The sequence below is a fragment of the Cynoglossus semilaevis genome, chromosome 10 (assembly GCF_000523025.1).
Source record: "Cynoglossus semilaevis isolate Cse_v1.0 chromosome 10, Cse_v1.0, whole genome shotgun sequence".
Taxonomy (NCBI): Eukaryota; Metazoa; Chordata; class Actinopteri; order Pleuronectiformes; family Cynoglossidae; genus Cynoglossus; species Cynoglossus semilaevis.
In genome coordinates, this window is record NC_024316.1 from 7,396,485 (window position 1) to 7,411,485 (window position 15,001).

The 15,001-nt window shown below is 42.3% G+C and overlaps 2 protein-coding genes across 3 annotated transcripts; one reads left to right on the forward strand and one right to left on the reverse strand.

The window, feature by feature from the left end:
- The first annotated feature begins 361 nt into the window (after positions 1-361).
- Positions 362-5,337, forward strand: atxn7l2b (ataxin 7-like 2b). Of its 2 annotated transcripts, none has more exons than XM_008318479.3 (9): positions 362-889; positions 1,505-1,576; positions 2,025-2,340; positions 2,831-3,066; positions 3,258-3,340; positions 3,479-3,666; positions 3,765-3,945; positions 4,042-4,163; positions 4,359-5,337. In XM_008318479.3, exons 1-9 carry the CDS (start codon positions 793-795, stop codon positions 5,056-5,058), a joined length of 1,995 nt encoding a protein of 664 aa, XP_008316701.1. In that variant the 5' UTR covers positions 362-792; the 3' UTR covers positions 5,059-5,337. The 2 variants fall into 2 exon arrangements, with proteins under 2 accessions (XP_008316701.1, XP_016891265.1); XM_017035776.2 differs by having other exon boundaries at positions 3,768-3,945.
- A 611-nt stretch (positions 5,338-5,948) lies between these two features.
- On the reverse strand, positions 5,949-13,729 carry amigo1 (adhesion molecule with Ig-like domain 1). The gene is made up of 2 exons (XM_008318480.3): positions 13,281-13,729; positions 5,949-12,090 (listed from the first exon to the last, which is right to left on the reverse strand). Exon 2 carries the CDS (start codon positions 11,991-11,993, stop codon positions 10,467-10,469), a length of 1,527 nt encoding a protein of 508 aa, XP_008316702.1. The 5' UTR covers positions 11,994-12,090; positions 13,281-13,729; the 3' UTR covers positions 5,949-10,466.
- Between the last annotated feature and the right edge of the window lie 1,272 nt (positions 13,730-15,001).

A 15,001-nucleotide genomic window follows, 5' to 3' on the forward strand; every position in this document is an offset into this window, starting at 1 on the left:
TTTTTCCTAGTTAAAACATTTAACTTCTTTTAACTAATCAGAATTTAGTCATTTATCAGACGCCATTTTGTTTAAAGAACATTGTGTTATGTTGTCATGTGTTCTGTCTACTTCTGCGTTAATTGGGATGGAATAGTTTTGACAAGGGCAGGGTATTTTTTTAAAGGTGCAAATACTTTAATTAATATCTTCAATTAATATCCAGAAATGGCCCAAACCTGAACCAGCTGCAAATGAACACTCACTTATTAAACTCTCAAGATAGTTCTGTGCCATTTTAGATTTCATTTTGTTATTCTGCAGAGCAAAGAAGGCTCATGTCATGCCACAAATCACCCAATTTTAAAATATAATATAAAATATTGACCAAAAGTACACAATGTACTTTTATAGAAGATGTAAATAAACACAACAGCAACGATGACCTGCTCACATATCTATATTTTATGACTAAAAATGCATTTGAAAAACTAAAATTAAATGTTTTGTAAAAGTCCAGTCAGTCTTTATTTTATTTACATAACTAATTGTTTCTAGCAAATTGTGCAAATGTGTAAGACTAAATATGTTTAATGTTCAACAGAAACCAATTAAATAATGGTTAGTTGAACAGCATCAACTGTGGTACACGTTTTGGGAAGTTTCGACCCCCTCGGCGTACTTGTTCTTAGTTGTCCACGTAAATATTCTGTATATATCCTGGTAAACGGCGCCACCCCATGGCGGCGGTCTTCTAACTCAGAATTGATGCGCGTGAACTGAGCGTCGCCTCGTGAACGCGGAAGAGCAGCAATGGCCGCTTTGAATCGGCGAATTCCCAATCTGGACGATTTTGTCGGATTAAACTGGAGTTGTTGGGTTGACAGGGTGAATATTTTACCATCTGACGGTGAGTTTCACTCCCTGCCTCCGGTGCGTTGTGTCCATCCTGTCGTAGAATCCACTTCCTGTGATATTTTTGCTGTTTTGTTCAGCTTTGAGAGCGACATAAAGAGCTCAACCCAAACAAAAGACGCGCTGGGTCCTAGCGCAGGGACGGTTTTAAAACTCCCCTCACCGGCAATAAACTAAAAAACAAAAATTTAAGTTACACTTTTCTTCAAACAAGTTGCAATGTTGTGACACATTTCTTTAAGTACGACGTGTGCGGCTCTCGTGTGTTTATGTAAGTTCATCCTTTACTTTAGCCAATCAGCCAGTGTCACACATAAACAACACGGTTTAAGCAGGATTGATCTCTAAGAACATAGATTCTCACCGGCAAAACATCCGATGGACAACATCCAGAGTGAAAGTTCTGGAAGGGTTTAGGTTTGGAAACAATCCAATTTGGACTCGGGTCTAATTGTACCATAGGAAATTAACGAGGTTGATTTTTGAGTGATTTTTACATAACACCTGACCTCACTTCAGTATTCAGTCATAATAATGTGTGTATTATCTGTACTGTCATTATTCCAATGCAGTAATGCTGAGTCTCTGAACAAATGTGTCTTTTTTTCAGCTGGGTCTGATACTGAAGATGGAAGCAAATATGGGAAGAAAAGAACTGAGACCATGACCCTCAGGAAAGAAGGTGAAAACTACCCTTCTCTTTGATAGACCTTATCTATACCACCAACTACCATGTATTCTGCCTGCCACACAGCACAGCATCTGTTGCCATCTGACTCTACACCAACCTTCTTTATGTCCTCTTTCTCCAACATTCATGATTTCTCTCGGGGGTCGTTGTTTCTTGCCTGGCAGCAATTTTCTTTATTTTCTGTCCAATTTATAAATGTATTTATGCATGTGGCCTTTTCATTGGTTCCTTGCAGTTCCCCATACGTGGGCCAGGGTCAGCTGGTTGCCCTCTGTAGCCTAGAAAATCTGCCCACTTTCTTCTGAAGTAGCACAATTCACTCATGTGGAGCTCACAGGAGCTGCCTGCGCCAGGCACTGACTATTTTTGGCATCTCCTCAGCCTATAAAAATATTAATATATTTTCTTTTCTCTCTTTTGAATCCTTTTTTTTTTACAGATATGCATATATTCGGTCACTGCCCTGCACAGGATGATTTTTACCTGGTGGTGTGCAGTCACTGTGGTCAGGTGGTGAAGCCGGAAGCCTTTGAGAAACACTGCGAGAGGCGTCACGGTCAGCTCACGAAGATGTGTGGTCAGTCATCAACCTTGGCTCCGCAGCAGCGGCCTCGCCCTGGCCAGTCTCCTGTCAAGTTTCCCTTCTCTAGGGAAAGGCAGAGGGACGGTGCACATGGTGAAGATCGAGCTGCATCTGCTGCATCGTTACCTGTCCACCAGCACAGGCCCACTAAGGCCCAGAGGGAGGCTGTGAGGTACTGTTTATGGTTATTCACCTCATGACATCACAAGAAGTAAGAAGTTTGATCATTCACAAGATGCTGTTTTTGTTTGGTCTGGATTTCATAAAGGCGTCAGGGTTAGGGAGTGTGATAAGTCATTCAGATCCTCTTTCCCCTCAGCAGTTGAGCTACTATCCATAAAACTATACAATAGAGCTTATATTTTATTTATAATTATTTCTAATATTATTTTCATCTACTCTATCCTGAATTTATTTATTTATTATTTTATTTAGAATTGTTTGAATTAAAATGACCTTCTGTTAATGAGAAACAATCTGGCTGTTGGAGTCCTCACGGTTGTTGTTGATCAGGCTCACACACAATGAAACAAAACTAAAGCTCTCATGCTTGTATCAATGTGTTAAAACCATTATCAGGACAATCGTAGTAGAAACTTTAGCTTGACATGTCACAGTCCTGAATCACTCAATCACACCTGACATGTCCAACACCTCTTCAGTTTGCCTTCAGTGGAGAAGTTCCCTCAGGAGAAGCCCTCACTCCTACATCACTCCACATCCATAACTCGACCCCGGGCCCCTCCATGGCACTCTGGACCCCTGCCTCCGGGCTCTTCATCCAATCCTACACCAGAAAGACCACCTGTCCAGAAGGCCACTGTTGGACAGACCAGTGAGTCTCATAGTCCTCTTCGGGGAACGAAGACCTACAGCCGCACTAATAAAAACAAAGACAGTAAGTTGTTTTTTTAACCTCTTCTGCTTTTCTGTCACTTCTAAATGATTTCTGTTCATCATAAATCAAAAATGTTCAGTTAATCTTTTCAAGAATTCTTACAGTTGTAACTAGATCAGGGGTGGAAGAGTCGTGTTAACTGACTGTCCTGCTGTTTCTCACTGACTACTGTGTTTGCTTTTTTACCATAGAGAAAGAATGTGACCTGAATAAACACAACAGAGTTCTGGATCCAGAAAAGAAGAAGCCCAGCAGCCTGGAGCCTGTATGCAATGTAAACACCCCGAGGCTGTTATTAGTGTCACCAGCCTTTTACATACATATAAACATTTTGTGTGCATTTGCTGTTTGTTGCCAAAACATGGGAGGTTCGGACCACAGTTTAGGATGTAACATTTGTCTGTCTTCACAGACTGATGCCCTCCACCAGCAGCAGAAAACACCAACGAAGGCTAAACCTTCTGATCATTTGGCAGCAGAACAGAGAAGAGTCTCCTCGGGGCAGCAGCCTCCTGTCAAATCCAAAGAGAAGGAGCAACATGTGGAAGTGTTTGATGAGAAAGTTACTCAGGGCAGTAGACACAACTGCCACGTGCTAGGGTATGGTGTAGTGTCTTTAGGCTAAGTGAAGCTAATTGTATCAACTCTGTGTGATATTCCATTTTTAATTTTTTTCCGTCTTGTGTCCTTTCCTAAAGCAGGGCTAATGAATCAGCAGAAAACCTACCAGAAGAGAAGGTTGACAGCCCTGTGGCAGTGGAGGTGAAGCCTCCATATCCTTTTAATCACAGCCTGCTGTCAAGTGAGGAAAGTGATGCAGACGAGCAGGAGGAAAACACAGACCTGCCAGCTTCGACCTGGCATCCAAAACCTCTTGGGGTGAGTGTAATTCAAGCTATGATCTCCGTGGCTGCAACATGAGGTGGGTTTTAGCAGAGCATCTCCAGCTGTTAAGACTTGGCTCTCGATCTGCAGCTATGCACTTTTGGATGTCGTACACTGGGCTGCAGCATCTTTACCTTTGACCGCCGTTTACATCACCTGCGGATTGCCCTCAGTGCCATGTTGGAGCAGCACATCAACTCACACTTGTGGAAGTGAGTGTCATCACCTCTGGGATATTCTCAGAGCACAATGTGGCAAAAACATTTGAATAATAATCTTTTGTTTTTTTTAAGTTCTAAATTTGTGATCATAGTCAAAATCAGTATCAAAATCAAACCAGTGGATTGGCTGGTGTCTTTTGAGTTTGTCAAATCGCTCATTTAACTTTTACCTTTGCTGCCTTACAGGAAAATGCCTCCAGCAGCTTCAGGTCTCAGGTCTTCTCATGTCACATCACCACCTGTCAGAAATGCATCAAAACCCTTGAAATCTGCCGGCTCCCTTAAGCGTGACTGTACCTCACAGGGACAACTGGAAACCAAAAGCAGTCATCACAACTCTCAAAGTACCAAACCACCTACGTCCACCTCCGCCGCAAGTCTGGAGTCTGCCCAGTGGTGCAGCACCATGAGACGGCCCAGCAAAGCTCAGCTGAAGGAGGTGGTTCTTGTGCAGGATGGAAGTTCAGCAGTTCAGAAAGCTAGCAGGCTGCCACACAGCAGTGAGGACAAATCCTCCAGATACTTCAGGGATTCTCCTCTGACTGAGAAGGGACAGCAGAAAAGCCCTTCCTGTTCAGGATCGGCCGGAAAAAAGCAGCAGCGTCATTCGCTGCCACTACAGCCGACAAAGAGACACTTGCCGGGTTTGGAGAAGCAACCTCCTCTGTCTGCAAAAACTGAGCATAAAGTGGTGAGTAATGATCACCAAAGTCCTGGACAGAAGCGTAAATGGAACAACGAGTCCTCACCCGTGAGCTCCTCCCTACCCAGAACTTCCAAATGCAAGCGCCTGTCCACCTCGTCCACTTCTAGCCTTCTTACCTGGAAGGGAGAGAATATTGAGGACGTGCTATCATGGGACCAGGACAAAAGGTCCAATTCCTAAAGACGGAGTCAACTTTACTGGCTTACAGTATTCATGCCATAGTCTTTGTACCAGTTTAGTAGTTTTTTTTTTAAAACAAACATTTTTTTTGTAAATGTGAGTCAGTCTGTCCACATTTATTTATGTTTTCACATTTATATGCACAGGTATCAGGAAGTGTATTATTATTTGTGTTTTTTTTCTGAATATTTTTCTATAAGACTATGTCTCAATTAATTACCTGTGTAAGAGCATAAAATACCTCAAAATACTGTATGCTGCTAAAAAAAAATCTTGAATCCTTGCAGTCCTGTCCTTATTTCTTTGATTTTGTTCTTGTGGTGTTTTTTCCTGCAGCTTGGATTATTGTTCGTTAATAATTTGCACAATGTTAGCACTGCATTAATTAGCTGATTATTCCATAATGAGATTACAAAATTATTTGACTTGACAATTGAGGACATGAAAAAAGAATAGTATCAAAGAAATGTCTTAGTACACTCCCTAGTTAACCTCTAGATGGCACTGTGTCATTAATGAATGAATGTCTTGTTTCAAAGTCTAGTGCTTATTTACAAAATTCGTTCAAATAATATTTAAGATCTCAGTCTCTGCCTACTCTAGATCTACAAATGATATCATTCTGACATTTACCTTTGATGTCAGACTTATTTAAAGCTGCAATGGTTGCTTCCTTATTCGTACTCACAATTATATCTAAAAACATACAAAAACAAAACTGTATTCCCTCTGCTGATAAAACTTTGATATTATACATATATAAAACCATTAGGTTCTTTATTTTTATGCTACAAGATTTCAAAGGCAACAAAACCTTATTTCTATTTTTTATTTTTATGGCTTATTTCGTTTATTTAATAGACAGCAGGAAAATGGAGGCAGAACACAGATTTGACTTTTGGTGATTTATTAGATCAAATGAATCTGCTATCATTGCTTTTGAATTCTTACTAGGATGTACATACTCTGCGATCAGAAAAGCTCTAAAGTGTATCATGCAAAGTCATTCCATTAGCCGTGAGACCTTTCAAGATGTTATGGCAGTGACCCACAGGCCCATCTGGGAAGCACTGGTCAATAAACACTGTGCTTGTAATGCTGTTAAAAGCTCCCTTCTGGTCCCATAGTTGCTCACTGTAAGAGCAGGGAGCTTTTACTGTTACTGTAATTGCTACTGCACAGTCGACTGAAATGAGACAGATGTGTGTCAGGCAGTGGGGGGAGGTCCTTTCTCTTGCTGATGATTCATAGTTTAACGTGCCATTAATGAAGATACACTTGTGATTTGCAATAGAACATTTGTGTTACCTCGACTTGTATAAAATTAGGTTTTCAGTTTCTATTAAATTAGAGCCTTCACATTACAATACCTTGAGAAGATTAATTTCCCCTCTATGGTGATTAAACCCATTTGAAGAGGTCTTATCATTTCTGTTGGAAAACTGATTTCATCACCTTTCCACAAAGAAGGCTTTCTCGATGTAATTTTACGGCTTTATAACCAAAGGGGCCACACGCTGTAGTCACTGCCTGCTGTGATCCACCCTGTCCACTGATATCTAGACGTTCATCCTTTGAATATAATTTCATTTGAAACATCACGTAACCTTGAGCAGAGTGAAGTGTAAATAATCCTCTTTTGTTTTAAAAAACTAAATCCTACCCCCTATCCCCTTAAAATATAAATTTGTCAAGACTTAAACAGCTAACAATGGCGAACGGAATGAAAAGAAGACCAACGACATCGCAGTACACAAGGATATGGTCAATACACTGATAGAACATAGCAGATAACAGCTAATTAATACTGAGCACAGAAAAGTCTTATTACACATATACAGTATGTTGTTTATATAGATATATTATATATAAATATAAAGACAGAGAGAGAGATGAAGGCAGATTTGTTTCGGAGGGTACACACCACTGTTCTTCTCTATCTTCAGATGCATCAGGACTACATTTTCTCTGTACATAAATGCAACTTGTAATTTCAATGACAATCCACAAAAGACCATCCATTAGCTATGACAAATTTAACTGGATCCACATAGGGTCACTAGGAGGCAAACAAGGCGTTAAACCCTTTAATGTGTGCCGTCGAACAGCTGTAGCGTGTGTGTACAAATGTAGCTGTTAGTACAGATTCTGTGACTCACATTTATCAGCTTCACTGGCCTCCAAATAAATCATAGAAGAATCTCAACGTAGGCAACAAAACACACAACATGTTTAACTACAGAAGGCAAAAGACGGAACACTTCACACGGGGCAGTTCCTTCAGTGACCTCTGCCTATCAGCAGTGGAGGGCTACACACCAGTGTTTGTGCATCATCACACTGTTATTATTATTTTTTTTGCTGCTCTGTATTTCTCCACCTGGTATTCCTGTGTGTGACAGTGGAATGATTCACACACCACAGCGAGTGTGACTTCCTTTTTCACCCACACAGAAGATGCAGCATCCCCAGTTGAAAAATGTAAATATTCCTTCTATTTTGTCATGTGTTCCAAGGTGTGTGGGTGAAATCCCATTTCTCATTTAGCCCTCTGCTCCTTTTCCTTCTTTAAAATAAAGCATTTTTTTTCTTCTTTACCTATGAAAAACCACACCCCTTTACCAACATTGTATGTTGTCTGATGTCACTGGTGTGACAACATCCTCTTGTTAGCTAATGCTATATTGCTAATTCGATAAAGATTTTTACACCGGTCTGCAGCAGAGCAAACACAGGTCAGAAAACATCTTTTTATTATTTCTTGTAGTTTCTGTAGCTGTTACTTTTTGTGTCGCCAGCTTTAGCCTAGCTTGCTAACAATAGTTTGACTGATTGGTTTGAACTAGGCCTCCAGTGAATGTGGAGGTTTGTCCCTAGATTTAGACAGTGCTGTGCCTCACATATATGACAAACTAGCTACGAAAATATTGAAACCCTTTGCCTTTGGTTACAGTTGATTTGACAGGTAGCCATGTTATTCTAATGACTAGACTAGAAAGGAAAACTAGTACAAATGGAACCTGCTTCAGCTGTAGCTGTAGCTGTAGCAGTAACAGAGGCATCGATGAGAAATGGTTGGTGGAGGGTCTTATGTCCCTTCTTCACGTCATCCGTGGGGGTCATTCTCTTTTTTCCCTGATGAATCACTCCTGTTTGAACATGCTTTGTTCAAAATGGCCACTATCTCCTCAGCAGATGACTAGAACACCTTAACATTGACCGTCCGACCCTATCTGCAGTTTGCACAACCTGAGCTGTTCCTGTTACCCTTTCATCCTGTCCATTCTTTCTTTCACACACTGAAACACCTCATATCGTCATCTCTGCCTGCTCCTCCTCCTCCTGTGTTTGCTGTTGCTTCTGCGGACTTGATTCTATGTCTCTCTCACGCCGACCTCAACCTCCTCGGCTCCCTTCCTTAACGTAGGTCTGTGATTTACATTGCTTATCAATTATCGATTAAGATTGCGGTTCCTGGAAAACTTCCCGGCTGAGTGATTGATCGGATGTTAAATGAAAGCTCCGGGCGTTTTCCCCTGATAAACAAACGAGGACCTGCTAAAAGGGCATTGCATCCATTGGTCTGAGTGAACGCTTGCTTTTAAACGTACGTAAGAGCTGTGCCTTAATGAGAGAGGTACACAAACAGAGCAAACAGAAGGGAGAGGAGAAGAACACCCGGCCTCGTGGTGAGCTGTTTATGATGACACACCTCAGAGAGACAAAGACGTGGAAAACAGAGGGAAAACCACATCCCGTCAACAGATGACATTAGCTTTTACACCGGCCTTTGTTGCACTCTGCTTCGACTCCGTCTAACACAAACAACAACACCATTAAATGCGACCAATGTGTTTGTTTACGCACAGACACTGGCTCTTTCTGAACATGATAATAATGTAATATGACTGAATGGGGTTTTCCCATGTGTTACACAAGGTTCCATTAGCTACAGTAAGATCTTTCTTCCTCCTTCTGTGCATTAACCAACTTTTATTACGTTCTTCTAATACTGACCTACTGACACGACAGACATCACTCTCTATTCACCAGGCTACATTTTAAGTGTTAAATGTTAAACTCATATATCACATGGTCAAATAAGGTGCACATTCTAAATCCAGGAAATATTTAAATAAACTAAGGCTGGCAGCTGGTGACATGGGCTGGTTATTGTAAATCCTGTTAATGTGACAGAGAGAAATTCTCACTCCAAAACATGAATCACGCCTGGAGACATAAATAAAATCTCCTTGGGAAAAAGTCAAATGTTATCAGCCCATGTTAACGGTGTGAGTACAAAGCTTTAGCCATAAGATCTGGCAATGCTCAGAATTTTACAAAATCTGGAAAAAAACGTCTTTAAGAGAACCACCCCTAACAGCTGATAGAACCATTGCATCGCTGATATATTGTTGAAGTAATACTTTAAGCCCACAAACACATTGTGCTGAAAATAAGTTCTCCAAATGGTATAATGTATATTTTATATTTATATTTCATTATATAGTGGGAGGAGACAGATTTAATAATCTGTGTTTTATGAGCAGGCATTTCTCATAAAAATAATAAAATCCTTTTGGTCATTTCAAACACCAGAAGTATCTGGGGTTTGTGTTCATGCTGCCCTCTGCTCCGGTTCCGTGTTGTTGGTCAGAAAACTAAATTAAAAAACAAGTAGTGACCGTGTGGCAGTATTGATACTCCCTCCTTGTTATAAACGACTTGATGTTCAATAAATACTGACTTTCTCCGCATCTCTCACCCTGATGGGCCTTTCATGTTGTTGTGTTATTGGATATTTGGACATTTTTCCGTTTTCGTTTTATGGTTATTTATAGCCTCCAGACAACATCTTGTCTTGGTCTCTGTCCCTGCCTCTGTAGAGGACATTGGGCTAAATGCACATATGTTTTAATGTTTAAATGTCAGATGCAATGTAATTTTAGTTTGTGTGCTAAATATAAACATGAGCCAGGCATTCCCTTCATATATATGTATACCGTATTTACAGTATATTTTCCAAATCAATCTGTGCCTGTGCCGTATGCATTCCCCCCACTTGCTTTATTCAATTCATGGCTTCCTGAGTGCTAATAACAACAACAAGTCTACGTTCTACTTTTAAGACGTCAGCATTTACTGTGTCCTTACAAACACTGCCGCTCCTTCACAGTATAATTATTAAGTGCTACAGATTAAAATGCTGGAAAAGTCCTGCTCATTGTCACGGACAACAAAACAGTTTTTAAATCCCTTTTAAGATCCTACATTTTAACATGCCAGCAACTACAGACAAACATTCATTGCCTGTGTTCTCCCACAACGTCAGTCACAGTTTACATGAACTAAAACATGGCTCACGTAGTACCATACACATCCAGTAATGTGGAATCCACTGTGTCGTCTCAGACCACCATGGGAGTGTCTGAGAAGACGGAGCTGATGGACTCTGCTACTGACTTCTTCCTCTTCCCCTTCATTAAAGAACCAGCCTCAGCATCCAGGTCCTCGTCCTCGTTCCCGCTGCGGTTTAGCTTCCCGTTCTGGCCTTGGAGGTCCTTCGAGTCTATGAATGCCACGTGCTTGTTCAGGTCAGCTTTGAGTGCAGGTTCCTCATGGGTCGGTGTCACGCTGAGCATGGAGGAGTGAATACTGTCCTCACCACGAGTCTTGCCTTTGCTGGGGCAGCAGAAACAGCGACACGGCGTCAGATAAAGGTACATTATCACCAGCACTACGCTAGCCAGACAGCCGACCAGGGTGGTGTATGCTGTGTTCAAAGTCTCTCCAGTCCCGTGTATGGTGAAGTTATGAACCTTCAGAACCACATAGATCGTCTCATTAAAGGCCTCGCTCATCGCAAAGCAAGTGTAGGTCCCAGCATCCTCGGATCTCACTGAACTGATCTCCAAACTGCCATCACGCAAGACTTTCGCCGTCTGGTTGCCTCCATTAATTACCGGCACGTTGCCAGGCATTGTCCAGGTCTTTGACATGTTCCTCTGTTTGGTGTCACAGTCCAGGGTGAGGGTCTGTTCCAGAAAAGCCTCCTCATCTTCTTCCTTGAATGTGCTGCAGTTCATGTAGTCACCACTGAGATCGAAAACAGCTACCTGTGTTTTCTGAGGACCGGGCAGAATACACGTGTAATCGTCCTTGAAGTCAACAGCAGAGTTGAGTTTGCGAAGATACCAGTGGGCTAAGAGTGTGTAGAGATCACAGTGACATACCAAAGGGTTATTGTGAAAGTAAAGGCCATTTTTTATCCAGGCAGGCAGTACCTTTAGCTCCTCAATGGGCAATGCCTTGATCTTGTTGGAGGACACGTCCAGCAGACTCAGCGTCTCCATACGGGATTTTTCCTTGACTAGCTCCAAGGGAAAGCGAGAGATGTGGTTCTGACTAAGGTAGAGCTTCTGCAGTTTCATGACGCCGACGAAAGCTGAGCGGTCGATTTGTGAAATTTGGTTGTGGTAGAGCAGTAGAACCTCCAGTTCGGCCAAAGGCTCAAATATGAACTCGTCCAGCTGCCGTAAGCTGTTTGAGGACAGGTCTAAGAAGCGCAGCTTCTTCACATTAATGAACGCCTCTGAAGACAGGAAATAGAGACCGTTATGGCTGAGGAGGAGGTTATGGAGCTTAGGAAGACTGACTGTGGTCCACTCAGCTCGAAGCTTCGTTATCTCATTGTAGCTTAGATCCAGTACGCCGGTGTAGTGTGGAATCCCAGTTGGGACGAGGGTCAGATTCATCTTGGAGCAGCTGACGATGTTTGAGGCGCAGATGCATTTCCTATGACAGTTGAGTGTCGACCCTGCTGCCTGTGGAAGCCAGAGGGCAGCTAGGCAGATGATGAGGGGGAGGGTCCACCTACGTCTGTGAGGTAATGCTTCCAACAGGTGGTCACCTGTTCTGTAGGAAGGCTGCAACATTCTAGCAGTTGGTCTAAATCCTGAAGACAGTGACTACAGCTCCATTCTCAGGCATTGAAGGGCAACTGGTGGACGGTCAGGCATTTCTCACTAAAGTCTGGGGGAAAAACAAGGCAGATAGAAGAATCATTACTACAATACAACTTTAATGCAAACACTTTAATGCAAGTGTTGCCCACACCTGGAAAACAATATCAGCAGGTTCTAGCTAAAAAAGCCCAGCAACAAATCCAGCATCAGGGGTCTTTTCTTTTACCCAGATCGTCCATTGGTCACTGTGCAGAGGTTTCTGGTTTGATTCCACCTAGTCCTAAATACCAGGTTGGGCTTTGACAAAAAGAGCATCTGGTGCAAAAAGCTGTGCAATAGATTCTATAATATAATAAAGATAAAGCTATATTTATTATACCTGGATCATCATTGTTGAATCTAATTATAAACCTTTATTTTTTTATTTTACAACACACCCTGTAGTGGTGAAACAATGGTTGTAACAGTGGTATTGCTGACCTTTGACATCGAATAATAGTTTGTGAGAATTAGAAGAAAAAAAAAAGAAACTCATTGATTTTAGTGGAAAAGTACTTAGTATGTAGGAGTACTCTGAGTGAAAATGTCCTACCTTAAATATTCTACTCCAAGTTCCAAAGGCTACGGAAAACTGTTATCAGTTGTATTTCACTTGTCATGACTAAAACACACCACTGAATATAATTTCTGTATTTTCATATTCTACTTTGGACATAACATAGACGGCCACTGTAGCAGTGCTCTCCAAAATCTAATGGTGGCCTCAGACCTTTGCACGGTACTGCACAGTAGCAGTATATTCCAGGAAACCTCCCGAGGTATTTGCTCCCTCATCAGCTACGACAACATGCAGAATCACTGGTCAGAGCTCCTTCACTCACAGCTACACTGTTCACAAACTCCACTCTGCTGTTTGGCACGATGCGCATCATCCTTTAAAACAAACAGACACGAACACAACCGGTCCTCGTGTGCATGCTCACGCCTGGAAGACACGCATCCAATTTCCTCTTCTCTCCATGTCCCTCTTTGACTCCCTGTATCCCTGACACGGCCACGAAAACACACGCAGAAAATGGTTGAATCCAACGACAGGAAGAGACAATCAGGCGGATCTGTCCTTCTTGCCCCTTTTCCTCACGCGTCCTTGTGCATTTGTCCGAATGTTACACTGAACCGATCAGCTCTGCTGAAGGAGGGCAGCGAGGGGGGCAAACAAACAAGCACAAGGTGGAAACGTGATGCAGACGAACCTACCTTGCAAGGCAAACCGCGACGCAACGTTCTTGAAAGCAGCCTCTCCTGTGTTTACAGTGTCGCTGCTGCGCACAGATGTTCTTGTTTGGCTGAGGGCGAGTGCGCAGCTGAGGACGACAGCAGCAGGGAGGATGCAGCAGCAGGAGGAGGGAGGAGGGAGGAGGGAGGAGAGCGCTGTCCTCCTCAAATCCTCTCTGCATCCAGTACCAGCTGCAAATAAATTCACTGACGGGTTACGTAAAGAGGAGACGGCGCGCGTAATTCTGGCTCCGCAGAACCGCTGATGAAGCACTGTTGATTTTAGGGGAACACACCGACCTGACGCCCCGCCTTTACACATTCGAAGCAGCTCTGGTTCTCATCAGCAGCCGTAGAGATAATTGAGAATGAGCGGTCTGTAGCTGGTCAGATCCCCAGTGGCTCCTCATTGTGTCTGTGCAGTGATGAAGCAGCAGTGCTGCTGCTGCTGCTGCTGCTGCTGCTGCTGATGGAGAATATGGTGAAAGTGTAACTATAATCCAAAAACGTGGTGTTTACCCAAAGCTTAGATGCACAAATAACCTCCCCATGGTTAGCCTTCCACAGTGAGCCTGTTTCTGTCTTTTATGGCTGCAGGCTGAAATGTAATTATAGCCCTGCACTATTATCATCGGGATAATTATAGTCAATTGTTGGTAAGACCATGTCATTATTTCTCTTAAACATCTTTCACTTTGTACTCTACTGCTCCCAGGTGAGGGAATATCGATCCAGGCTGACCTCTGACCTCTCTGAGTACCATCAAACTGAAGCTCCACCTCCTGACTGACACACAGAGACACAACACTACAGGCACTTCTTTTCCTGGCTGTTCCCATTTGAGTGATCAGAATGAATAACGATTAATTGTGATGAATCCAGTGCTACCCCTTTAATTAATCAGATTAAAAATGTTAATGTGCTGACAGCCTGATTGATGTAGTCACCTGAAAAAGTCTAAATTATTATATTAAAAAAATAGCCTACGATTTCCTTGCACATGCTTAAACCTCGGGGTCTCCATAACCTGTGTTGGTGAAGACTTGTGACCTTGGTTAGACCTGTCGTTAACCCATTAATTAAACAATAAGGCACTTACACACATGTTATAAGTAATATCATACTATTTCATTGTCATAACTGCAGTGACCACAGATGTGGACTCTTCTTGAGGCTGCAACATTTATGAAGGTTTCTTAGTTGTTGATTAGCTCAGAGTCCAGCTCCACATTTTATTGTTTACATCGAGCCATTACTCTTTGTGTGTGACTGCTTTAGGCTGGTGTCTGCCAAGCTGCTAGGCTTCCCAACAATACTGTTAATGCTCTCTGGGCACACACTGTTTATGACTTTGATTATGTCTCTTTATGGGAGCCCACTGAGCAGGGAAAACCTCATCATCCTCCTCCTTTTCTGCTCGAGTAATTCCACCCACCTGCTGGTTTATTGAAAAATGTTCAAGTTTTCCGCATTTTTCACAGATTGGTGAGCCCTTTGGCAAAGCTGTGAGAGGCTGTGCATTGCCAGTAACATGCTCCACCAATGTGGCCTCCTACACAGAATCATTTATTAAATGGAGATTATAGTAATGGGGAGCATGACAAATATTTTATAATAGTAGATGGAATGTTTCCCTAGTCTTAATCACCACTGAAATATGAATCACATTTACACATTCACTACTGTCTTTCCCTTGTCCTTTG

Excerpts from the sequence above, each read along its gene's own strand:
- atxn7l2b (XM_008318479.3), top strand. The coding sequence starts at position 793 with ATGGCCGCTTTGAATCGGCGAATTCCCAATCTGGACGATTTTGTCGGA. Across the intron at positions 1,577-2,024 it reads CATGACCCTCAGGAAAGAAG|ATATGCATATATTCGGTCAC; the intron begins GTGAAAACTACC and ends TTTTTTTTACAG. Across the intron at positions 3,067-3,257 it reads CACTAATAAAAACAAAGACA|AGAAAGAATGTGACCTGAAT; the intron begins GTAAGTTGTTTT and ends TTTTTACCATAG.
- amigo1 (XM_008318480.3), bottom strand. The coding sequence starts at position 11,993 with ATGTTGCAGCCTTCCTACAGAACAGGTGACCACCTGTTGGAAGCATTA.